Source organism: Amblyomma maculatum, chromosome 5, assembly GCF_055883805.1.
Source record: "Amblyomma maculatum isolate TAMU_Amacu chromosome 5, ASM5588380v1, whole genome shotgun sequence".
Taxonomy (NCBI): domain Eukaryota; kingdom Metazoa; phylum Arthropoda; class Arachnida; order Ixodida; family Ixodidae; genus Amblyomma; species Amblyomma maculatum.
Window position 1 is genome coordinate 99,834,519 of NC_139348.1, and position 26,371 is coordinate 99,860,889.

Here is a 26,371-nt window from a genome sequence, read left to right on the forward strand (position 1 = left end):
GCCGCTCCCAGGAACGTTGCTCCATGAACGCCATCTACGGGGGTGTGCGCGCAGGCGAGTGCAGGTGTGCGGTAGCGGCGGGCGCATGGGTGGATGAAAAACAAAAACAAAGGAAAAAAAAAAAAGCAAACAAAAAAAAACGACGCAAGAAAAAAATCCTCTGGCCGCACTGAGCAGTGGAGTCAATCTATGTGGTTTGAGAATAGGCAGTTTTCAGTCTGGCAACAACTGCAGTAGGAGTTGGACTACAGTGAACTAGAATAGTTGGACCGTGGGTAACTGAGTGAAGTCTGCCGTTATCAGAAAAGGTTCACTCTCGGAGTTTTACCCAAGAGTTGTTGCAGAAGTCCGTGCTTACCGGGAAGCAATGGGCCGTAAGTAGTCACCGTTTGATTTGAACCTTACTGACTTTGGTGCCTGAAGTTGAAGAGCTGCTTTGTCGCGTACTTCGTGGTTGTTGAGGCAGCCACGTGCTGCTTAGTACATACACCAAAGCGACGTGCTTTTCGAACAGCCCGCGTATCTGTGTTAGTGTGATCGATCGATCGATCGGTCGGTTGATTGATTGATTGATTGATTGATTGATTGATTGATTGATTGATTGATTGATTGATTGATTGATTGATTGATTGATTGATTGATTGATTGATTGAATGAATGAATTCCTGTGTTTAGCGCGGCTCTGTGACCACGGATGAATTTCGTGAGGAAACGCTTGCTGTCACGGCAGTTTCTTGGATCACATTGACGTCCACTGTAAATTTACATTCTCTCAATATACCTGTTTGATCCGCCCGCTTTCTTCACGATTATTGAGTCCTGTTGGTGAGTAGAACTCGGCAAATATTAAATCCCAGTCACGGGGAAGGCAGCTTGCAGTCTGTGGGGTGTCGGTGCAGGTTACTGAGCCCTACGATGTCGCTACTACTTCAGAATTATGTAGTACGGCATCTATCAGTAGGGTAGTTATGTTCAACGACAACAAATATGTGTACGTAAGCCAAATTTGATGAGAAAAAAAAAACTGGAGAAAATGGTATAATTCTCCGGCTCGCCTTTTGTCAAAATTTGCCCTGCGCTGTGATGGCTGCGCGCGATGGCAAAGTACTGTTCGCTGCTCTCGACGTAAATACTACATCTTTGGTATACGGTCTTAGGTACGTAAAACGTCAGAACCAGGGTGTCTAACTGGAATTTGTGTTCGGCTCAGGTTCGGGATCACGCCTTTCGGGTTTGGTTTCGCCTCCGGAGACACGTTCCGTTCCTGTTCGAACAGGTTCAACCCTGCCCGAACGTGTTCAAACGGGTTAAAACATTAAAGCTTAACAATAAGAGGGACAGTTTCAGGGGCCCCGTGTTTTGTAAGCGGTCTCGTCTACTCCCGTAGCAATGGAATGAAGACTTCATTTACCCTTTTCTTGTTTTTTTTTTCTTTGTACTTCCTGTATTGCTGCTTCAAGCTAGCCTCTTCCCGCCTTCTCATCGGCTTTTCTTTCAGTTTCTCACGTCGCAGTTAGTAGTATGTGGTTATTTTATTATATAACCAAAAAAAAGAAAAAGGCGTGTGCTAGCTCCAGTATCTGCTGACATCTGAAGCACCTGAACTGGAACAGCGGAAATAAAGGGATAGCGAGGAAGGGGTAGAGGAAATCAAATAGGTGATCGGTAGGGAGAAAGGACAAAGTAGGTAAAAATATAAAAATAAACATAAATATATACACTATGCGATTTTATTTATTTTTTCATACCTCAAAAGCCCACTAGGGGCGTTACGTGGGGGGTGGGCTAATAAATCATTTAATTAGTTTGGTGATGAATGACCTAAAAGATTCATGGCCAGGATGGACAGAAGCTTCAGCGTGCAGGTCGTTCCAGTCTCTTGCAGTCTGGGCGAAAAATGATTTGAGATGCGCAGAAGTGTATGCTTGATGGGTATGGACGGCGTTCTGGTGACTGGCGCAACGTGAAACGTGGTGAGCTGGGGTGGTAATGGAATAACTGAAAAGGGAATGAAAAAGCTTGGCGAAAAGCCAGCCTGACTAGTTTACAAAGGGATAAGAGATGCTAGGGTGGGGAGGTTAGCTTTTGCTTTCAGTGATGTTGCTCTCCTACGTTATGAGTCAAAAATGCGAATCTTATGGCACGGTTTTGAAATGATTCGAGTGTTTTGGCAAGGTTATTTTGTTAGGGGTCCCAGATAGAGTATGAGTTTTCTAGTTTAGGGTGAACAAGAGGTAAATATTCGGAACGTTTTACTGCGTGCGGTGCCAGGCGCAAGTTATGCTTTAAATAACTAAGAACACTGTTAGCGTTCATAATGTGGGTGTCTCAACAAAGATCCCGTGTTAGGCTTATTCCTAAATATTTATATGTAGATGCATGAGATACCAATGCTTCGCAAATAGTGTAATTAGGGATAGGGTATGACTAACGGTGATTAAATGAGGTAGAAGTTGTTTTATTAGCTTTTAAAGACATAAGTAAGTTATTTGCACAATTTTAGTGCGAATGCAGTATTTCACGAGGTCTAACTGGACCTTCAGGATGTGCGCGACAGATACTGCGGCTTTCCTTTCGTGTAAAAAAATTTGTAATGAAAATAATAGCAGGGCATGTAAGATGATGAATAGTGATGGTGGTAATTAATAAGTATTACTAATAAAATAATAATCTATGATAAGTATTGGGATACAAAAATAAACCAAAAACAAAACACGCCAAGAAATATAAATAAAATAATGAGAATTAATTTAGGGATGGAGAAATAAAAAGGAAAATAAAAATGAAAACACTAAAAAATTAACGTCAGACCACGCCAGGATGGCGAGTGAGCCGGGGAGGGCTGAGTTGGAACAGAAGACGCTCAAACGTGAACACGTTTCCTAATGTGTGTATATCCCAGAGCGTAACCAAATTTAAGCTTGGAGCCAAAAACAAAAGAGGAAAGAACAGATAGAGGCCAATAGCTAAAACGAATTAAACCGTGCTTTCGCATGTCTAACTCTTTTTAACCTCAGCTGAAACCCTGATAATTTTTTCCACAAGTTTTATGTAGCATTGAAGATGGTATAAGCGTCTCTATTGTTAGTGATGCTACGGTAAATGACGAAGCCATCGACGAAGATAGTATATTTGAAAGATTATCATTGTAGACTAAGAATAGAGATTAAGAACAATTTGAATAATATAGAGAATACTGTATATGTGCATTTAGGAATAATTCTACAATTACTGCTCTTTGCTCGTCTGTTTTTGTTTCTTAGGGGCTAGTCGCAGGTTCCTCCGCTCCGATTGACCTCGTCCCTCTCCCTGCTTTTCAAGGTTTTTGTCCCGAGCCCCGACCTTCCTCGTCAGCGCGCAGCCCGTAGACCAGGTTACTCATTAGTTACGTTACCTGTCAATACTGAAATTCTAGCTTTCAGTACCAGTTTCCTGACTGTCTTAGGTATTCGCGTCAGTGATGGTGGATAAAGCGATGAAACGCATTTTGTTTTTACACACCGTAGCTGTACGGGCGTAAACGATAGCACATAAAAAAAGAGCTTGTGAATTAATACTTATACTAATTATGACACTCAGTTTTTTGCTCTACCCAGTCTTCACATTTGAACATCGGAGCTTCGCTCCTGGCATAGTTTAACTTGTCAAGGAAAATGAAACAAGCAGTCATCGCTAGACACAAAAGGAAGAGGAGACAAGATGGGGAAATCGACTTTTGGAATCATGATCGTGCGAGTTGAATCTTCAACTCGCCCAACGTTCAACCTTACTACTATATATTTCTTCTACAACGGGCTCTGTTACGTGTTTTAACTCCAAACTCTCCAGTCCAGCCTCGCTGGCTACCCTAATAGCTATTTACGTTGTGAAAAAGCGCTCGTGTTGTGTCCTTCTACTCTTGTCCTCGTTTTTCGCGCTACCTTCAAAATGAATTCGAGTTTCCTATTGAGAAGAGGAAGATTTTTTTTTCTCGGACACTTCGAGCTGTGGACCCAGCGCATCACTTTGAGGTTCACAGCATGCCCTACGGCGAAACACCGAAGCGATGCAGGCAAAACCGCAGAATGTGGAATGCCGCTGTTGCCTCTCTGGTCGCCAAAACATTTGATTCGCCTAAAAGGTCTTTATCACTGTTCTCTCCGCCTTTCTCCCCCTTCCCGTAATTGATGGCTTCGACGATTTCTTCAGCTGACAGCTCCATGTGGTCCTTCATTTTGATTCAATGGCCTATCTTATCATTTATGGGAACGTTCTACTAGAAGCAAGTTGTTCCTTCTAACAGTCCCCATTGACAGCGTATATTTTTCTTGTAACTCTGTGTTCAACTCGCAAGAGAACCGGAGGAAATATATTTCACTTTCTATATGTGTACTTAGGACAAACACGTAAACAAAATTTCATTACATAAATCATCATCACCATCAGCCTGACTATACCCACTGCCGGGCTATAGTGCCCTTCTAGGCACTATAGCCGGGCGAAGGCCTCTCCCATATTTCTCCAATTGACCCGGTTCTGTGCTAGCTGCATCCACTTGACCCCCGCGAACTTGTTAACCTCATCCGCCCACCTAACTTTCTGCCGCCCCCTGCTACGCTTTCCTTCCCTTGGAATCCAGTTTGTTACCCTCAGCGACCATCGGTTATCCTCTCTTCGCACTACATGTCCTGCCCATGTCCATTTCTTCTTCTTAATTTCCACTAGAATGTCGGTAACTTGAGTTATTTCTCTGACCCACTCTGCACGCTTGCTATCTCTTAATGTTACCCCTACCATTTTTCGTTCCATAGCCCTCTAGGTTGTCCTCAACTTAAGTAGAACTCTCTTGGTTAGCCTCCACGTTTCAGCCCCATAGGTGAGTACAGGTAAGATGCAACTGTTGTATACTTTCCTCTTTAGAGATACCTGTAAGCTGCTAGTCATAATCTGCGAGTGCTTGCCTAATGCGCTCCAACCAAATCTTATTCTTCTTATTTCCTTTTCATGGTCCGGATCTGCGGTTACTACCTGTCCTAAGTAGACATATTCGCCTACTACTTCCAGTACTTCGCTACCTAATGTAAACTGCTGTTCCTTCCCGAGGCTGTTCAACATTACCTTAGTCTTCTGCATATTGATTTTCAAGCCTACCTTTCTACTTTTCCTGTCTAGGTCATCAATCATTATTCGCAGTTCATCTCCTGAGTTACTTACCAAGGCAATGTTATCAGCAAACGCAGATTACTGAGGTATTCTCCATCTACTCTTATCCCTAACTGCTCCCATTCCAAGAACCATTCCCATTCCATTCCACAGAATGCATAGGCAGTGTTAAATTCTCCGAAACTGGTACTCTGCTTCAATTCCCCCCAAAACCAACTTAAAACAAGTATTCACGGAATCAAAACACGGTGTCAAAGACGCTTCGCGTGTGCTCTTAATTAAAGTATAGGCTGAGCATCCATTTAATTTTTTTTTCCATACCAATCCCAGTAACACCAGTTATTGCTTCATTCATCATGCATCTCATGGCGTAATGTTCATAGCAAGTTTAATATCGGTGTTCAAGCATGTCGTAACAATGTGTACTTAAATACATATTGCCACACACAAGTAACGAGGGAAAACACCTTCTTGCCTTTGTCGCAGCTTTCGGCGTTAATATCGCCTTGAAGAAGGCTGTGGCCCTTTGGTCCTCTTAATATTTAATTCTATTCATCCACTGCTACCTATGACATCACCTAGCCGGAAGAGTAAAAAAAAACTTAAAGGTGTGGCCTAATTTTGTATCAGTAGTATATAGAGTGTACAGTATGTAAGGTAGTAGTTTTCACGTTTACTACCTCCACCTTTCGTATCAGTATTATAGAGTAGTATATAGAGTATACAGTATACAGAGTATATAGAGTAGTAGTATAAACTAGTAGTAGTACACATATGAGTAGTATAGAGCAGTGAGCTACATAGCTGTGTGCAAAAACCACCTGACCTAAAGACCGGGTGTTTTTGTTTTTGTTTTATTGTTTAGAGTTCCAGAATTTTATGATACCGCAACTTTTTGGCTTTAGCTTTATTTTAGCCTTTGGGTTATATTCGGGGCTACGGCGGACACCAGTTAGGCAGACTCCTACAATTAGTTCGCTAGAGAGAGAGAGAAAAAATTTATTGCTCTAAAAAGTTTCTGGTTTTAGCGGCGGGCCGATGTCTTCGTATCTTCGGCCTCTTCACAAGGTCGGCGCCCCTATTCCAGGGCACCGCTGAGTCTTGCTGCTTCGCAGGCGTGCCGCACCAGTGCCCTTTGGGCCGTGAGCTCGCTGCTGGTCAGCAGACCCTCCCATTGTTCCGCATTCTGGTTATTTAGTTTGTGGAAGGCTCTGTTTCGTTCGCATTCCCATGTGATGTGGTTTAGTGTGGGGGTTGCCCCGCACCACGGACATGTGTTCCTGTATTGTGTAGGGAACATCTTGTGTAGTATGCATAGATTGTGGAATGTCCCTGCTTGCAGTCTCCGCCAGCAGACCGCCTCGTGCTGTGTTAATTCGCTAAATACCTGATTACGATAACTTTTTTTTTAATTAGTCACGGAAAAATTTTCGTGAAAAGGAATAAACCACGACCTTGCTGATAGCCCCCGCGTCGATACCCAGTGGGCGCAGCCATTGCGCTTGCAGTATGGCGTCAAGGCACGCATTGTCCGTGAAGTCTAAGCTTGACACACCTGTTGGCGCTGTGTTTCAATGTGAAACTGCCTTCATGATGACATCTATGAGGGCCTTAGCGCGCGCTACAATTGTTTTAATTGAATTATTTTTTCTTGGGTGTATACGAGAGATCCCCAAATGTAAATAATAGTAAGTTTATTAAGCTTTCATTTAATGAAATAGTTCAGCTAGTCCTGGTGTCTGCAGTAGCCCCCAATATCGCCCCAGGCCTAAACGTAATGCATGTCAGTTACCGTTATTTTTCATATTGGCCCTTCTGAGGAAAGAGGAGCTAATAAATACCGCTTTGGCTAAGCCGTACGAACGTGCCTACGTAGTCTAGGGGCAGTTCGTGTGACCCGCGATCCAATGGTACAGGAGAGCCCGATTCCCATCTGAAACAAGCTACACGAGTTTGTAGCTCCCGCCAATTCGCCCACGTCATGTGGTCTCTCCACGTAACACAGCCCACCGACCAATCATCCGTCGGTCATTTCACCAGCTGTCTACTGCCTGCCAGAGGTGTATGCTCCTGATAGGGCCTTCTAGGCTGTCACTCTTTCTTTGGAACTTCGCTCATAATTTACCGTTTTATGCAAACGTTGCAGTCATGGTAGCACGTATTAGATTGTCAAAACGCGTGTTTCGAAAAATACGACAAGTCTCCAAGCTTAGTACGTTGTACGCACTTGTGTTTCATTCTAGGTTGCATCTTCTGCCATAACTACTTCGAAAGTCCCAAACAGGGGTATGCTTATGCTTCAACCCAAACAGCGGCTTCGTTCGAATCGGAGGTAAGTCTTTATTTACAGTGCTTTTATATCCTCTCAATAGCCTTTTTTCCTATTAAACAATGCTGCAGTGGCCCTCCAGCGTGGTGATGGACGTCTTGTTCTTTCAACAGTTGGAAAAATGCAGAGATGATTATTTCATGCCTTTGTCGAGTTTGTTTTTCCTTTCACCTTTAAATACATCACACGTATTTTCACTATATCTTTGTAGGCTCTGAGGGCATGTGCACAGTAATTACATTTGTTTATTATTTCTGTCTAATACCCACAGCGCCGCAAGCGGCATTACGAGGAGGGGGGGGGGGGGGGGGGAGCGGACAAAACATCATTTTATCACCCACTAGCAGCACACGAAAAAAAAAAATGAAAGAACGTCAATGCGACAAGCCGGTACATCTCATTAAAGGAGATCCCAAGAGTAGCAGCAAAAGATTTGCTGGACATAATTGACACTACCTCTTCGCATAGCCTATTCCAGTCTCTAATAGATCTTCGAAAAAAAAAAAAAAAAAAAAACCTGTAACCTGATAGGGGTAAGATTGTCGGGTTCTCCTAACAGAAAACATTGCTAGCCGAGGTACCGATGACAGGAACAGCATTCACCGATTTAACATGCGCGACTGGACGCGCTATGGCATCAGTGTATTACACATGCTTGCCATTGTCGTGTACAGAGGTTTCGCCTGTTTACTGACAGTTATATATCTCTTCGTACTCTTCAGGCTCGCATGACTGCTGCCGCAAGACTGCCTCAACTGCATGGCGAAGGCACACAATGAGTGATATGCGCAGTGAACTGTGACGCGTGGTGTGTTATGATACTGAAGGTTTACCGTCTGAAAGCTGGACGTGGACGCATGGAACATATCGTAGCAACCTTTGCCTCACATGTTCTGACATCTTTTTTATAACTGCGAGACTGATTTAACCGTTATGAACGGGTGGCAGACGATATATATAGTTTTTGGAATGCAAGTTTGAATTTTAAGATGAAAGCACCTTAGATAACCAATCATAATGATTTCAAGTCGTTCGTGCTTAAACCCGCAGAATTTATCGACCGCAGAGCGAAGTTAGGGAGATAGGATTTATGATCACACAAGACAAGTTGAGCAGTCGTCGAAGGGAACCAGCCGTCTTCTGCTAGCCAATGTTGCTAAAGTGTCCGCCAAAGGGAGGACTGAGGGTCCCCTTCACCCTTGTTCGGAGTACAAAATGTACTTGACCAATATGTAACATTGGGATGTCTAATAAATAATATATCCAAATATATCATCACGAAAACACTGCAGAGTATGTGATGTGACTGCATTCACATTTTGATGTGTAATTAAGTGATCTCGCCACGTTTTTCTGCTTAATTTTGTAGCAAACTATCAAAAAATCTCGTTCTATATGGGCTTATGTAAACCTTCGTCACCCGTTTTTTGTCCGCCCATAGAACACGACTTAGCTTCGATTATCCACGGCTTCAGACTCCAGATTTCGTGAATAACTGCCACGTCACACTCTGCTTATAGTCCCACTTCCGCTGAACAGCTGACATCAGCAAACGCATAGAATGTTGAGACACTTAATGTGACACCCGGAGCGATGCTACTTTAATATAAATGTATAGAAAAGAATGGAAGAGACGACACGTTGTATTAGCCTATTTTGTTCTTTCTTGGCACTGAGGCAGATATCCCTAAACGATATTGCCTTATATAGACACGCATGCTGCGATTTTTCTCTCCATTGATTCGTAAGCTTCCTTTGACACTGCCGTGAGCAAAAGACATGGGAAGCAACCGGCTCTGCAAAGTGGCCCGTTCGTTTGAGCGATTTTGATGTTCGACACGCTCAAGTGCGAGCGGCTCTGCAGTGCACGTTAAACTCCATTACTTAAACGTTCGTCAACACAGCGCTGTGGAGACGCTAGCTAAGCGGTGTCCTTATCATTATGTATCCCTTTTGTAGAAAATACTTGAGATCTTGTTTTTATCGCAGTTCTCGCTGACGACGTTTCTTGGATCTCGAGAGCTCGCTGATGTGGAGTTCGTCGTGGAGTCGCAACTCTACACCGGAAACTATGGATCATTTAAAGCCCACCGTCTTATCCTGGCGCTGCAGAACGAAGTCTTCCGGGCCATGTTTTACGGAGGCTTTGCAGTCGAAGATAGGATCGTGATCACTGACTTGCACCCGGAAGGATTTAACGGTCTGCTCCGGTAGGTACCGGCATTTTATCTGGATTTGGAAAACTGCTGTGATTTAGACGAATTCCACGACTTGCTCTCTGGGGGCTATGGGCACAAGCTAAACAGGGTCTTGAGAATAATTCAGGAAGCGTCCACCAATTTTATTCCGGTGACATTAGATGGTTCATGGGCACAGAAACCTGGTGTCGTCAATACAGCCGCGGGCTCACAAAACCATGGAGATCAAGGCAACGGAATCTATATATAGCTACAACTCGTTTTAACGAAACCCGCTTTAACGAAACTGCCTTATGTGCTCGTTTCTTTCCAGCTTCTAGTAAACTTTTAACTTCAACTGCATAATTTAACGAAGATATGTAGATTCCTCCTCAGAGGCCCATAGAGGTCAATGCTTTGACTAACCTAAAATAACAAAATAAATTTCGTCATGTTTGCTTATTTAACGAACTTTTTGTTTTTCGAAAATGAAGGTGTTGAAAAACATTTGATATTTATTCAGTTGCGAGCCAACATAACATCAAGAAATGCGTTAGTCCGCTTTTACCAAACTGCACCGTGCAATATGATTTTTACAATTTGGAACTGAATTCACCAGATGGTAGCTAAAGCGTTGGATGCCCTTTATCTGCTGCGGAAGTTTCCCACTACACACAAGGAGACGAAACATGTGCTGACGCACCTCAAACTTCAGAAATCGGTGCTGTGGTTACTTGCGAAGCGCACGCAACCAAGATCACTGACGCATTTGTTGGGAAATAAATTTGTAGTCTACAAGGGCTCTCCATGTTGAGATAGTAAATTTTTGTGTCTTTTCATACGCCGTAATGATGTCGGTTGTTTCATTTTCTTTTTTTTCATTTACATTTTCGGCTCAATAATGCTTTGCCAACATGTTGTTGCGGTAGCTTTCTTGATACCAGTTAGTTTCTCGTTTTTTTTTTTTTTGTTTAAATTGGCATAGTGTACCTTTTAATATATGTGCTTATTAGGCGTCTTAGTTCTCATTTGCATTATCTACTTGCGCAGACTGGTCAGGCGCATGAAGGGACGCTTGGGGACAGGTTGCGGACACGTGGGGAAGGTTGCGGACACCTTCAATTTCCTCACTACGCGCTTATCTTAAAATTATCCATATAGCCTATCCGGAAGGCATATATCTACAACCGTTACCACCACTATAATAACGCCAGTCCCAAATGCTCGTATAATCAGCAGCAAACACGTTGACCAGTTCACAGCAGTGTAAGTTAGTTATTAACGCTAAATGACTGTAATCACTGTGCTAATTTCTACAAATTATCATAACCTGGATTACTAGTGAACACTGCCGTTAAAAATCAGTACTGAGTGTGGCGCAGCGGTTACGGCGCTCGTCTACTGTTCCCAAGGACGCAGGATCGAATCCCGGCCTCGGCGGCTGCTTTTTGAAGGAGGCGAAAAGCAAGGCACCCGTGTGCTGTGCGATGTCAGTGCACGTTAAAGATGCCCAGGTGGTCAAAATTTCCGGAGTGCTCCACTATGGCGTTTTTCATAGCCTGAATTGCTTTGGGACGTTAAACTTCACAAACCAAACCAGTAGCGAAGCTAACAATTTCCGAAATTACAATAAACGACAGATGTCGCCACAGTGGCTTAAATACGATACAACTTTTAGGTTGGTTGGTTGGTTCACAGGAAGGGAAAGGTGCAGTATCTGTCACACTTGCTCTGTGGACACCTGAACCGCACCGTAAGGGAAGGGAGAAAGGTGAGAGTGGAAAGAGAGGAAGGGGAGCAGTAGTGGAAGGCTACGGGTAATTTAGACCACCTGGGGATCTTTAACGTGCACTGACATCGCACAGCACACGGACGCCACTTCGTTTCGCCTCCCTCGAAACGCAGCCGCCGTGGTCGGGTTCGAACCCGGGAACTCCGGCGCAGTAGTCGGGCGTCTTACCACTGCGCCACCCCGGCGGGGCTTGCTAGGGTGAACAGCAAACATCATCGGTTTTCATATTTCACTGCGCCAAACAATCCCCGTGCATCGGAATTCATAAGCCTATAATGCGGTCTCATGGTTATTCTCTTATTAACGTAACCAGAAAAGCCTTGACAGGGGCTGGGACCAGCCACCCTCCGTCACTTAGGAAGGGGACGGAGGGTGGCTGCTCCTGGCCCTGATAGGGCTGGTAGGTAGGTCACCGCCGCTTGCGGCGGGCGCTAGCCTGCCACTAAACTTTTATCTGTTGTAGGCCGTCATTGCACCCGCCACCGCTTCGGTGGTGGACGACGGCTGCTGTTGCGGCACGCGTCTTTCTCTCCCTTTTCTTTTTCTCTCTTCTCTACTTTCTCTCTTCTCTCCGCACGAGGCAGCAGAGGTGGCCCCGCCGGGGTGGCGCAGTGGTAAGACGCCCGACTACTGTTCCGGAGCACCCGGGTTCGAACCCGACCTCGACGGCTGCATTTCGATGGAGGCGAAACGAAGAGGCGTCCGTGTGCTGTGCGATGTTGTTGTTGTGGCGATGTCAGCGCACATTAAAAATCCCCAGGTGGTCGAAATTACTCCATAGCCCTCCACTATGGCTCTTCTTTCTCTCTTTACACTTTCACTCCCACCTTCCTCCCTTCGATTACGGCGCGGTTGCGGTGTCCACAGAAAACAAGTGAGACAGTTACCACGCCTTTCCCTTCCTATAAATAAATAAATCAGTGGCTCAGCTACAGAGCCAGTAGCAGGCCTGTGCATTTTCTTTTCCTTCTTCCTACAGCCACAACAACAGAGCAAGCGTGACAGTGCGCCTTTCCATTCCTGTGAATCAATTAATAGTATTAGTAGTAGTAGTAGTAGTAGTATGGTAGTCGGTGTTTTTCAATAACCGCCGACATGCGGCCTTGTCAGTGTGATTTTAGCGCGCGGAACGATTTTGTACACCGTTTTTCTTTTGTAATCTAATGATAGAACGTCGGCTGGCTTTGATGCGTTAAACGGAGCTCTCTTTGTGTTCGATAAGAGGCGCGCTATGTATCGTGTGCAGCAGCACCGCTCAGGCTTTATTTAGCATTTCTCCACTGCAGATTCTACAGCGCTTTCGGAATTTTGGAAGCGAGAACTTCACTTGCCGCGATGCAATGATTTCGCCGTGGCCCCAATTTCCAACGTAGTTGCACCGCTCTTTCCACTTTCACTCGCACCTTCCTCCCTTTCCTTACGGCTTAGGTCAGGTGTCCACAGAACATGTTTGGCAGATATTGCGCCTTCCTTTCCTATGAACCGATTAAGAGGAGAAGTAGCCCTGGGCTGTGCATGTCACCTTGAAGGTCAAAGACATACTGCGCATTTACGTTCCTATAACCCAATGTACAATATAGAAGAAAAAAAATTTGGTGTTGTTTTGTTTGTGGTTAAACCTGGAGTACGCAAGAGCTTTAGTTTGTGGTTAAACCTGGAGTACGCAGGAGCTATCTGCATCATCATCATCATCAGCCTGATTATACCCACTGCAGGGCGAAGGCCTCTCCCATATTTCTCCACTTAACCCGGTCCTGTGCTAGCTGCATCCACTTGACCCCTGCGAACTTCTTAATCTCATCCGCCCACCTAACTTTCTGCCGCCCCCTGCTACGCTTTCCTTCCCTTGGAATCCAATTTGTTACTCTCAGTGACCATCGGTTATCCTCTCTTCGCACTACATGTCCTGCCCATGTCCATTTCTTCTTCTTAATTTCCACTAGAATGTCGGTAACTTGAGTTACTTCTCTGACCCACTCTGCACGCTTTCTATCCCTTAATGTTACCCCTACCATTTTTCATTCCATAGCCCTCTGGGTTGTCCTCAACTTAAGTAGAACTCTCTTAGTTAGCCTCCACGTTTCCGCCCCATAGGTGAGTACAGGCAAGATGCAACTGTTGTATACTTTCCTCTTGAGCGATACCGGTAAGCTGCTAGTCATAATCTGCGAGTGCTTGCCAAATGCGCTCCATCCCAATCTTATTATTCTTGTTATTTCCTTTTCATGGTCCGGATCTGCGGTTACTACCTGTCCTAAGTAGACATATTCGCCTACTACTTCCAGTATTTCGCTACCTAATGTAAACTGCTGTTCCTTCCCGAGGCTGTTGAACATTACCTTAGTCTTCTGCATATTGATTTTCAAGCCTACCTTTCTACTTTTTCTGTCTAGGTCATCAATCATTATTTGCAGTTCATCCCCCGAGTTGCTTAGCAAGGCAATGTCATCAGCAAATCTCAGATTACTGAGGTATTCTCCATCTACCCTTATCCCTAACTGCTCCCATTCCAAGTCTCTGAATACCTCCTGTAAGCAAGCTGTGAATAGTACTGGGGAGATTGTGTCTCCTTGCCTAACACCTTTCTTTATGGGAATTTTGTTACTTTCCTTATGCAGAACTATGGTTGCTGTGCAGCCACTATATATATCTTCCAGCACTTTCACGTACGGCTCGTCTACCCCCTGATTTCGCAATGCCTGCATCACCGCCGAGGTTTCAACTGAGTCAAATGCTTTTTCGTAATCAATGAATGCTATGTATAAGGGCTGGTTATATACCGAGCATTTTTCTATCACCTGATTGATGGTATGGATATGATCGATAGTAGAGTACCGTTTCCGAAACCCTGCTTGATCCTTTGCTTGATTGCAGTCTAAGGTTGTCCTGATTCTATTAGCGATTACCTTAGTAAATACCTTATGCGTAACAGACAGTAAGCTGATTGGTCTGTAATTTTTAAGGTCCTTAGAGTCCCCTTTCTTGTGAATGAGGATAATGTTTGCATTCTTCCATGGTTCCGGTACCGTCGATGACACCAGGCACTGCGTATACAGGGTGGCCAGTTTTTCTAGCACGATATCCCCCCCGTCCTTCAGCAAATCTGTAGTTATCTGATCCTCTCCAGCTGATTTCCCCCTTTTCATAGTTTCTAGTGCTTTCTTGACCTCGTCCTTCGTCACTGGTGGAACGTCTGACTGTTTTTCCCTACCGCCAATCTCATTACGGTCCTGACTACTTTGGCTACTGTAGAGATCTGTATAGAACTCCTCGGCTACTTTGACTATCTTGTCCATATTAGTGATGACGTTGCTCGCCTTGTCCCTTATCGCATACATCTGGTTTTTGCCCATGCCCAATTTCTTCTTTGCCGCTTTAAGGCGTCCCCCGTTCTTTACAGCATGCTCAATTTTTTCCATGTTATACTTCCTTATATCGGCCACCTTGCGCTTATTGATTAGCTTTGATATCTCGGCCAATTAAATCTGGTCTGTTGGATTGGAAGCTTTCATACTCTGCCGTTTCTTAATCAAATCTTTCGTCTCCTTAGACAGCTTACCGGTATCCTCTCTAACTATCCTACCGCCTACTTCTACCGCGCACTCAGTAATGATATCTCTGAAATTATTGTTCCTTGCCTCTAGGGTAGTGCCGCCATCCTCAGTTAGAGCTGAATACCTATTCTGTAGCGAGATCCTGAACTCTTCTGCCCTCCCCCTCACTGCTAATTCGTTGATGGGTTTCTTTCTTACTAATCTGTTGCGTTCTTTCTTCAGATTTAGGCTAATTCGGGACCTCACCATCCTGTGGTCACTGCATCGCACTTTCCCGATTACCTCTACATCCTGCACAATGGCGGGGGTTGAACACATTATGAAGTCGATTTCATTTTAGTCTCTCCGTTAGGTCTTTTCCATGTCCATTTCCGGTTCTTCCGTTTGCTGAAGAAGGTATTCATGATTCGTAAGTTATTGCGCTCTGCAAACTCTAGTAACTCCCCCCTGCTATTCCTAGAACCAATGCCATAGTCACCTACTGCCTTGTCTCCTGCCTGTTTTTTCCCTACCTTGGCATCTGCATCTGCATCTGCAGATGCTACGCTATCTGCGCTATCTGCGCTATCAGCTATCAGCTACGCTATCAGCTATCTGCATGGCTACGCTTAAGTTTGGCTTGAAAGTAAAGACATGGCTTTTGCGCATAGTAGTTTACTTTATAGTTTCAGCTTTATTCATGTCATAGGGGCACTTTTGACCACTAAAGTTCGATAAGGCGAAAGCCTCTACCGCGCGGTGGTTCAAAGCCCTTTACTGCGGTACCTCTTAATCTCTGTTTTCACTCCCACCTTCGCGATGATGCAATAGCGTGTCGTTTCGATGGAGGCGAAACGAAGTGGCGTCCGTGTGCTGTGCGATGTCCGCGCACGTTAAAGATCCCCAGGTGGTCTAAATTGCTCCGTAGCCCTCCACTACGGCTCCACTTTCTCTCTTTTCACTTGCACTCCCACCTTCCTCCCTTCCCTTACGGCGTGCCGGAGTACCCTGGTTCGAACCCGACATCGGCGGCTGCGTTTCGATGGAGGTGAAACAAAGAGGCGTCCGTGTGCTGTGCGATGTCAGCGCACGTTAAAGATCCCCAGGTGGTCGAAATTACTCCGTAGCCCTTCACTACGGCTCCTCTTTCTCTCTTTCCACTTTCTCTCCCACCTTCCTCCCTTCCCTTAAGGCGCGGTTGAGGTGTCCACAGAAAACAAGTGAGACAGTTACCGCGCCTTTTCATTCCCCCAAATCAATCAGTTTTCCCCCTTACGGCGCGGTTGAGGTGTCCACAAAAAACAAGTGAGACAGTTACCGCGCCTTTCCGTTCCTATAAATCAATCAATCAGCGTAAGCTACCAGCTAACATATAAAGCCCCCCTTTAACCGAGCCTTATGAACGTGCCTGCGTCGCCTGGGCATAATGTGAATACAAGGGTTTTGGCAGGCTGATGGGATATCATCCTCCCATATGAAAGGGAAAACCCGAGTTGGCGACTCCTGCCAAACGTAATGTCAAGAAGCCCTACGTCCAGTTAATGATTGGCCATGTCGGATACCAGCTTCTTCTTCTACCTTGATAAATGTTTTTTTATCGATATTTATTGCCTCGGCATCAGTAGGGTATGAGATGAAGAATGAATAAAGGATTAAATGAATGGACTACCTTGATAATGCTACCTTGATAAATAGTACATACCCATGAAGGGCCAGGGTTCAGTGTGGACTGCCAACAGATACTGAATTAGTGCATTAATTCATTATCAACTAAATAAAAAATTTAAGGTTCAAGATCTTAGAATTGAATGAAAGAAAAAAAATACGGAGCAAAAATTTGGAAGTACTGCTTCCCATGACTTCTTTCATCGCTCTTCGAACAGTCACGGAAGGGTGGCTGATCCTGGCCCTGATGGGGCTGGGACAGGTGAGTCACCAAGAGGCGGTGGATAGCCTGCCACCGAATTTTTATCTGTTGTAGGCCGTCATTGCACCCGCCACTGCTTCGGTGGTGGACGACGGCTGTTGTTGCGGTGCGCATCTTTTTCTCCCCCTTCTTTTTTCTTTCTTCTCTATTTTCTCTTCAGTCCGCACGAGGCAGCGGAGGTGGATCAGCAACAGAGCCAGTAGCAGGCCCGTGCATTTTCTTTTCCTTCTTCCTACAGCCACAACAACAGTCAATACCACTACCAGAGGTTCACCTTGAACTGATTACATCTTTGCGCGACGCGTCGATGTAACTAGCATGAACCATGTGTCTTCGGTTACCACATGTCGTTATTCGCTGTCCTGCGTGAGGGCCGAAAGCACACGCGTGATTGAAAATGGTTTCCTTCAAAAACGGTATTTTGCTTATGGCAACAAAGCATGGGTCACCACGCAAACATTCCTCCAGTGGAATCGTCTAGGCGTAGCACAGATTATATCGCTCATTTTCATTTCGCACTCGCATTTTGCTCTTCATAGCAGCTAAAATAAATTTGCTTTATTTTAAATGCTCGTTATGACCTTTTAAGTTTGCTCTTATATCCCAAGTGCAAGCCTACCAACCCTCGCGATTCGTTAGGGGTACTGCAATTTTTTTTTTTTTTTTACTGCACTTTCAGATCGTGCACGAGAACTACCCAATAGCTCCCAAAAGTGTCTCTGACAATGTTAAGATAGCATTTTGGCGAAAAGCTTCAGCGACACATGCAGCCGTATAAAAACCCCCAGCGCTACCATGAGCGGTAACATTAAGGCCATCGACATTATCGGATACGAAGTGCGATTAAAATAAAATCAAGGCAAAGTGGTTGTAGTCACTTGCGCAGTTTTCAATGTGGAAAAAGAAAGGCAGTTACGTCCAAGCCAACTGCGAGACAGCGCTCCTATGCTGTACAATTTTCCTCATGTGTTTTAAATATACACAGAGGACAAACAGAATCAGGCTTGCGTAATACAACATGACATTCTCACGATAAAAAGACAGACGTCATCAAGCATTAACATCTGTATGACAGAAAACGAGAATAAAATACAGTCGTCGCTAACACCGGCCGATTTCGTAAATAAAATGCATGCCCCCATAAGACATTTCGAGCTCTGATCCAAGGGGCTAAAGTACTTTTGTCATATACGCCAAACTCACGACTAGCAGTTTGAACATGATGGCAGTGGTGTATGCTAGTTTTCTCAGCCATGAGTGCGATATTTGTTAGCAGAAAAAGTACACACAACGAGTCAGATAAATAATCAGCAAACAAGTTTAGAGAAAAGAGGCGCTCATTATGAGATGTACATAAAAACGAAGCCAACAGCCATTGTTACAAAGGATGGGCGATTTTGTGTGTGTGTGTGTGTGTGTGTGTGTGTGTGTGTGTGTGTGTGTGTGTGTGTGTGTGTGTGTGTGTGTGTGTGTGTGTGTGTGTGTGTGTGTGTGTGTGTGTGTGTGTGTGCGTGCGTGTGCGTGTGCGTGTGTGTGTGCGTGCGTGCGTGCGTGCGTGTGTGTGTGTTGCCTTTGTGGACTTCTGTGCTGCACGCACAGATTAAGTGTGTGTGTAGTGGATCTGAAGTACTAATGTATTAGTGTAGATAAACAATTTTATTTGTATTATGTCTGTAACACTGAGTACTGAGGTGAGTTCGCAGGCCCGTTCGGTTCATGGTATGCAAAATAAATCCTTAACAGGAAAGAAACTTACAGCACAGAATGCGGCACTGCAAATATATGGCGCTGCGTTTGTATTCCACAGGCCAGATCTTATGAACTGACTACAGAAAAAAGAAAAAAACATCTGAAAACACGTGTAAATTTAGATGGCGAGAATAATGTTACTACGGAGCGAGCAGCCACCATAACGTCCCAGTATGAAATGGTCCCACTGAAACATGTGACATGCATCGTGAATAATTCAAACGGCATTTGGACGATCATAACAATTTACTTTCCATGTAGAAATTCACAGTCGATGAGGGTATCCAAGCACACTGTCTCTCTAAATGACAAGTGTATCGATAAAACGACAAAGCGTCAAAAATATCGGGGACAAATTCCAGATCTCGAATTATGTTTCTTTTGCATGAGGGTTTTAGGACTTTTCTGTCAAAGACGATATCTGTTGCCGGTGTTTAAATCGCTGGCCTGTTTCTTCATTGCAGGTACTTCTATCGGGGACAAATTCCAGATCTCGAATTATCAACGCGAAAGCGTTACCTCGCTATGTTGACAGATTTCTGTTGGTTGGTTGGTTCACAGGAAGGGAAAGGCGCACTATCTGTCACACTTGCTCTGTGGACACCTGAACCGCGCCGTAAGGGAAGGAATGAAGATGGTAGTGAAAGTGGAGAGAGAGAGAGAAAGGGGAGCCGTAGTGGAGGGCTACGGAGTAATTTCGACCACCTGGGGATCTTTAACGTGCGCTGACAGACCGTATCCGCAGACAACGTCCGCAAAATCGTGTCCGCAGCAGTTGCGACTAATTGAGAAGCGGTAAAGGTTAATGAGTGCTGTGAATTGATAGAGACTGATGTAACGTTGCTGCAGAACAAATAATTAGTCAATAAGTTAATTACGTAATTAGTTACAGGCAAAAAATGTAAACGTTGTCTGCAGCAGTTGTAATTGAGAAGCGATAGAGGTTAATGAGTGGTGGCAATCGATAGAAGGCGACTTAATATTTCGTCCGAAATAATAATTAGGCCAATAAGATAATTAGGTAAATAATTAGAGGCAAAACACGCAAAATCGTGTCTGCAGCAGTTGTGAGTAATTGAGAAGTCGTAGAGGTTAATGAATCGTGTCAGTCGATAGAGGGTGACGTGTGCGAAAAAAAACAATTAGGCCAGTAAGTTAATTAGGTAAATAATTAGAGGAAGAAAATGAAACAGCAAAGGCGAAAATGGTGTCATAAGCGATGGCTTGGCGCCACATTTGAATGTATCAAATACTAAAACAGTTAATTAAATCAGTCATTTATAAGGTGATGTCAAGGATGTGACGTCACGCAACCTGAAGTCAAGACAAAAAGGGCATAGGAAGGGACTGGCTCGCAATTTCAAAGTACCAGACTAAAGTAGTTAATTAAGGCAGTCAATTAGGGTGACGTCAAGGATGTGACGTCACGCAACCGGAAGTAGAGCCGAAAAAGAGCAGAGGAAGGGATTGGCGCGCAATTTGAAAGCACCAAAGACTGAAATGCATAAACAAGAGAATCAGTCTGACGTAGAGGATGTGACGTCACGCGACCGGAAGTAGACCCTAAAAAGGGCACAGGAAGGGATCGGCGCGTAATTTGAAAGTACCGAAGACTAAAATGGGTAAACAAGAAGTGAATTAATGTGACGTCACGTAACAGGAAGTAGAGCCGAAAAAGAGCAGAGGAAGGGATTGGCGCGCAATTTGAAAGCACCAAAAATGAATAAACAAGTGAATTAATGTGACGTAGAGGATGTCACGTCACGCGACCGGAAATAGACCCGACAAAGGGCGCAGGAAGGGATCGGCGCGTAATTTGAAAGTGCCAAAGACTAAAATGGGTAAACAAGAAGTGAATTAAGCAACTAGAAGCAACCAACAGCAGCATCCGTGCTTTCGCATTACTCCAATGCAGATTCCTCAGTGCTCTTTAATATTTTTTTTTTTTCCGTGAAGGTTTTAGGACTTTTTCTGTCAAATTCGATATCTGTTGCCGAATTTGCCTTGAATCGCTGGCCTGTTTCTTCATTGCAGGTACTTCTACAGCGGAAGACTGCAGGCTACAAACGTCAGCGAAGCATTCCACACTCGAACAGCGGCAGTTAAATACATGGCACATGAACTTGCACATGAATGCGACGAATATGTGGCCTTTTATATACGGCCTAGTGACGTGTGCGCTTTCGTGGATAACATTCTCACGACTGGGGAACAAGAGGCAGACGCGCCGGCGAGAGATATGCTCCGGACGCGCGGCCTCCAGGTACTGTCCTCGAGCAGCTTCGTCTCCTGTCTAGAGTGCACCGTCAGCTATGTCCTGGACCACGACAGCCATCTCGGGAACACCGCGGACGTGGTCCAGGACATAGCTGACGGTGCACTCTAGACAGGAGACGAAGCTGCTCGAGGACAGTACCTGGAGGCCGCGCGTCCGGAGCATATCTCTCGCCGGCGCGTCTGCCTCTTGTTCCCCAGTCGTGAGAATGTTATCCACGAAAGCGCACACGTCACTAGGCCGTATATAAAAGGCCACATATTCGTCGCATTCATGTGCAAGTTCATGTGCCATGTATTTAACTGCCGCTGTTCGAGTGTGGAATGCTTCGCTGACGTTTGTAGCCTGCAGTCTTCCGCTGTAGAAGTACCTGCAATGAAGAAACAGGCCAGCGATTCAAGGCAAATTCGGCAACAGATATCGAATTTGACAGAAAAAGTCCTAAAACCTTCTGTGGCCCCGCCGGGGTGGTGCAGTGGTAAGACGCCCGACTACTGTGCCGGAGTTCCCGGGTTCGAACCCGACCGCGGCGGCTGCGTTTCGATGGAGGCGAAACGAAGTGGCGTCCGTGTGCTGTGCGATGTCAGCGCACGTTAAAGATCCCCAGGTGGTCGAAATTACCTCGTAGCCCTCCACTACGGCTCCTCTTTCTCTCTTTCCACTTTCATTCCCACCTTCCTCCCTTCCCTTACGGCGCGGTTCGGGTGTCCACAAAGCAAGTGTGACAGTTACTGCGCCTTTCCCTTCCTGTGAACCAATTTAACTTTTTTAAGATGGCTGTGATTACGGCCGTGTATGAATGGGCGCAGCAGCAGTGCAGTCTTCGGCAGCAGGACGACAGCAGCGCAGTCACCGTACGAGAAATAATGCAGCCTTTCTTCGGGAAACTTCAGTTCCTCGCCCTTTCAGCCGCAGAGTTTAACAGAGGCCCCGCTGCCTGGGGTATCTTCGAGGACAACGAGGCACTGGCGTTGCTGAGCAACATCATTGTTGACGACCCCGGTACTGTGCCGCCCGGTTTCTGTACGATTCGAGAACAGCGCTCCTAGACCTGGACTACGTCCGGGTGTCTAAAAGTGATCTGCAATGAACATTCTGAGTGTCTTTATCTGCTATAAGTTTCAAGGCGTATTGTTTTATTGCACAAGGCATGGGACAGCCAATGTCAATTCGTTTATTGACGATTCTGTTCGCTATACTGAAAAGCAATACTCTAATTGTAATTCGTGAACTTTTTTTCTCTTTTCTTCGGTAGCCATTCATGTAAGGACATGCGGTGAATTGTGCTTCTTGTCATGTACAAAGTAAACAACTCCTGTACTTTTACAGTCGTGTTCTTTTTATATCTATGGAATTCTGTTTTGACCAACCCAACAATAGCTTCACGCATCCATTACGTGTATTTAAAGAGCAAAATAATGTTAATCGCATGGAGGTAACGCCGGTATTTTGCATTAAGGGAAATGTTTTGCGTATTTTACGCTTCATGAGTTGCCTGGTCCATCTAGCAGTTTCTTAAATAGCATAAGAGGTTTGTAGCAGCACCGTCGTCGTCATCATCGGTGCGGCACAACACAAGCGCTGTTGTGGATAAATAGGGTCATCGCGTCCGTTCGGGATGACTAGGCGAGTATAACATTGCGCTTGACAGGCATGTAACAAAATGAGGCAAAGTGCGAGCGCCACGGCTTCAGCACAGCTGCGGTTGAGGGACGGCACGGCTATCACGTCACCAGGCAGAGGCGAGCGTGCGGTTACCTCTGTTATACCTCGGTTACGGCGGCGGCCGAGTGACTTAGAGCTGCCACGCAGTTTCTCCTCGGTTCAAAGAGAAACACGCGCACACGGCGAAGAAGCTACAGAGGGGAGTATAGAAGCTTTCGCTTTTAAAATTGAATAGGTAGGCCGTGTTCGGGACTAGTGGCTCCTCATTCTGCTACAGAGATGGGTCTTTGATAAGACGGCTATCTGCTGCAATAAATTAACGGAATACGTTCAAGCTAAAGGTGAGTTGTGTATTTTGATGCGTTCAACAGAACGCAGGTTGTGTTCGATGCAACGCTTGGTCGCCCGCAGCCAAAGCTTTCGCTCCACACTCGTATGCCCTAGCCACAAATGGCAGGCGCAACGAAGCCTTCAGGACTCAGGAGACGGCGTGTAGAAGAAACGGATGAAGAGCGCGCTGCACGTCTCGAGAAAAAAAGGAAGATTGTTTTGGGAGACGTCGAAGGTGGTCTGCGCGCAGACTTTGCACGAAGAGTGGGTGAGCACGAATAGGCCACGTTAGAGTTTCACCGCTGCTTCACGAACAACCCATTTGGAAGTGTGTTCTGTGTGCGACCGGCTGTGGCATAAACATGCACTAACACCGGTGAGTGAACTTATTCATTCGACTCTTCATTTGGCCGCAAGAGCGGCTATGCTTTCGCAATTCAACTAGGGTTAAGCAGAGCTAAACCACAGCCAACTTTTTTTTTTCCTTGTTTCAAATGGTTGTTCACTGACCACGTTTCATTCCTGTTTTTTCTTCTTCCATGTTTTGGTTCCTACTATGATGCCTTTCTGTATTATATCTTTTTAACCAGTGACTAGGTAAACAGAAGAAATGCTTTTTTTTTTTTCATCTGTTATGCCTCATTTCCCTAGTCTCTACCTGTTTTTCATTTCTCCTGGTCTGCTTTTATCTCTCCCACAGTATTTTTTTTTCTACTAACCTCCAACTTTATTTGGCCTGTTTATCTCCCCCTTCCTCTTTTTCAATCCCCTCGCCGTATATATTTTTACTTCTCTTTCTTCCCACAGCTGTCTGCACCAATCTGTGCACTCGTAGCCACCTGCCAGCACATACCTGGAGCTCTTGCTGTGGTTATAGTGCTCTAGAAGATTGGGCAGTGTGTCGACCGCGCCGCGAAATGCATGGGAGCGAGGGGCCGCTTTTGCGATGACGGAGGCGCCGCAGCGCAGAGGGCGCCACCAGCAACTGGTGTGTCAGCCGTCCGAGCGCCCGCGTATGCGCGCTGTGCGGCGGGGCGGATACCGCGCGGACTGTACGTTCTTGTTTGCTTGTGCGTCGTCTCGAGCTGTTCGCGACAAGATTTTACAAATATGCCGGTTAACGGTGCTCAGTACTGTTAGCAATCACCTAATTTATTTTCCATTTTGGCCGTCGGCAACACCTCGGGGAAGTAACGTGACAGGAGTTAGCTCCGAAGAAAACAGCTTGGAGAGAGCCGGCGTACGACTCGCACAGCATGCTTCACTTGCCGCACAGCTTGCTTTAGCATTCCTAAAGCACTTAATTCACGTCCAGAAATGTAGTCGTTTTGAAAAGAGGGCAGTTTGGAGGCAGGATGTATGAAGAAGTGAAACATACAACACGTGCGTTCGAGCGCTGACTAAAACTGGTCACAGTAACCCTATTATCAAAACAGTCCAAAATGGTATATTCCATTGTTTCCCACGCCAACTATGCCGACTACAGTACGTCACTGAAGCCACAAGAGAAGTCGGCATTCAGTTGGAATGAATTAAATGTGGACTACCCCGCATGGAGGTAGAGATGACCTAATTGTTCAAGAAAATGTTTCCATTCTAGGGTACGCAAGCCACCGGTAATATGCAAGTCATTGCCTCCAGAAGATCGCTCTAGTCCTGTTTTATGTACATACAAAAAAAAATGAATAGCTTTGAAAAAGAAATAACGACGGAAAATAGAGGACGCAGAGGCTAGGGTATACGCTTATTCGCTTCCGCTAGATCATCCTTCTGCGAAAGAGAGGTTGTGAGGCCGGCACGGTTTCTCACCACGAACAAAAATAGCGCTATAGGTTCGAAGCTAGGTCGCAATTTACTCAAAAATTTGGCTCGATGCACGGTCCTTTTCGACTGCTTTGCACTTCAGATCTTGCAATCTTCCTGTAAAATGTGAAGGTTCAAAAAGGTTACCTACTTGGAGCACCAGAAAAGCTCCCACTTGAAGCAATGAAATTTATAGTGTTTTTTGCGGCTTCGCTCTTTGCGAAGTAAGCGAATCACGACAAGAGTTTCCAAAGGGAAAACAATTAAATTCCCTTGGAAGTATTTCACGTGTACTATCAACCTTGTTAACAATTATAGTCTGGTTAGTACTGCAAAGAGCACCCGCGGCAAGTAGCTCGATTATATATAGTCCGGTAAGCAGTAGTTGCAAGTATACAGTCGATTACTCATATTTAATGCCACACACTGAAAGAATAAACACGTATTATGTCCGCATTTGATTTCGGCATTATTTTAATTGCTTGCGTATTAGGTGTTCGTCATCTTTTTCGCATTTTTCCGCTTTCTCTCGGTGCGCGCCAAGAACTGCATCATACCTGCCAATTCGACGCGTAATTATCAGTGCTTTTATTTTTGTTTGCTCTGTACCATTTGATTCCAGTAAAGCGTCCGCACTCAAGTGCCCACATATGAACGTATTACGTATGTGACAGGTCTAATTTTTGACGTTTTATTTGAAGTAATGCCGTAGCTGTACTTGACTTTTTGTTTTTGTTTTTTTTTTTAATCTAAACAGCTGGTTCACCCTTTGGTTAGTGGGACGCAAACAAATGTCCGTGATATACGTATATGTTAATCACGAACAAAGAATAAATGCTTGAGTCGCGTATACCTTGTTTATTTTATTTTGCCAGTAAATACCATAGTGCTTTAAATTTGTACGGTAGTGAATAAATGTGTTTTGCTCGCACACTGTATTTGTAATTTATATAAGCGGTGATTAGGGCACAAAAAACACCGATTAAAGAGATATATCACAGATTACTGACGATTTAAGATGAACGTTGTTATGCATTAATAAGCGCAAGCTGCAAAATGTAAGCAGGTGTTCGTAAATAAGGTTTGTAAAAAATAAGTGTTCCTAAGGAGGCCTTACGAAGCACAAGCTTTGATTCGCATGTACACTGTTTTTCTCCGCGTGTTAATAGCGCTCCTGAGCAGTAGCCTTTATTCCCTTACGGGAAAAACGAATGCAAAACACCACGCTTCGTTGCAAACATTAAGTACAAATTGCTCATCTGGACGATTTGTAACTGTCCGCAGGAAGAAATGTTGAGAGTTTCAGATAGCGATTCAAACATAGCGCGCTGCTCCGAAGGACTACCCAAGCGTGCACAATGTCTCCAGATAGACGTAAAAGAACGGCAGGGATCAGTTTAAGCATCTGGAATAAGTCGCCTCTTAATTATTATCACACTAATTGCGTAGCGTCTGAAAATCGCTTCAAAGAGAACCGCACCCCTCCTCTGTACCCCCGCTATCCCGCGGCCGCTACGCGCCGAGCGTCGAACGTGGCACCCCTGTTGCACGTCGCGCCCTCTCGCGGGAGTCGGTTCTTGTCATCGCAAAAGCGGCCCGCTCTCCGGCTCCGGTCGTCACACTGCCCAATATTCTAGCCCCGAGAGCGA

The 26,371-nt window shown here is 45.1% G+C and overlaps 1 protein-coding gene across 1 annotated transcript; it reads left to right on the top strand.

Annotated features, from left to right (window-relative positions):
• Positions 1–262: 262 nt before the first annotated feature.
• On the top strand, positions 263–22,237 carry LOC146189013 (BTB/POZ domain-containing protein 1-like). The gene is made up of 5 exons (XM_084603195.1): positions 263–374; positions 7,386–7,474; positions 9,461–9,681; positions 20,684–21,002; positions 21,698–22,237. The coding sequence occupies exons 1-5, from the start codon at positions 368–370 to the stop codon at positions 21,971–21,973; spliced, it is 912 nt and encodes a 303-aa protein (XP_084459321.1). The 5' UTR covers positions 263–367; the 3' UTR covers positions 21,974–22,237.
• The last annotated feature ends 4,134 nt before the right edge of the window (positions 22,238–26,371 follow it).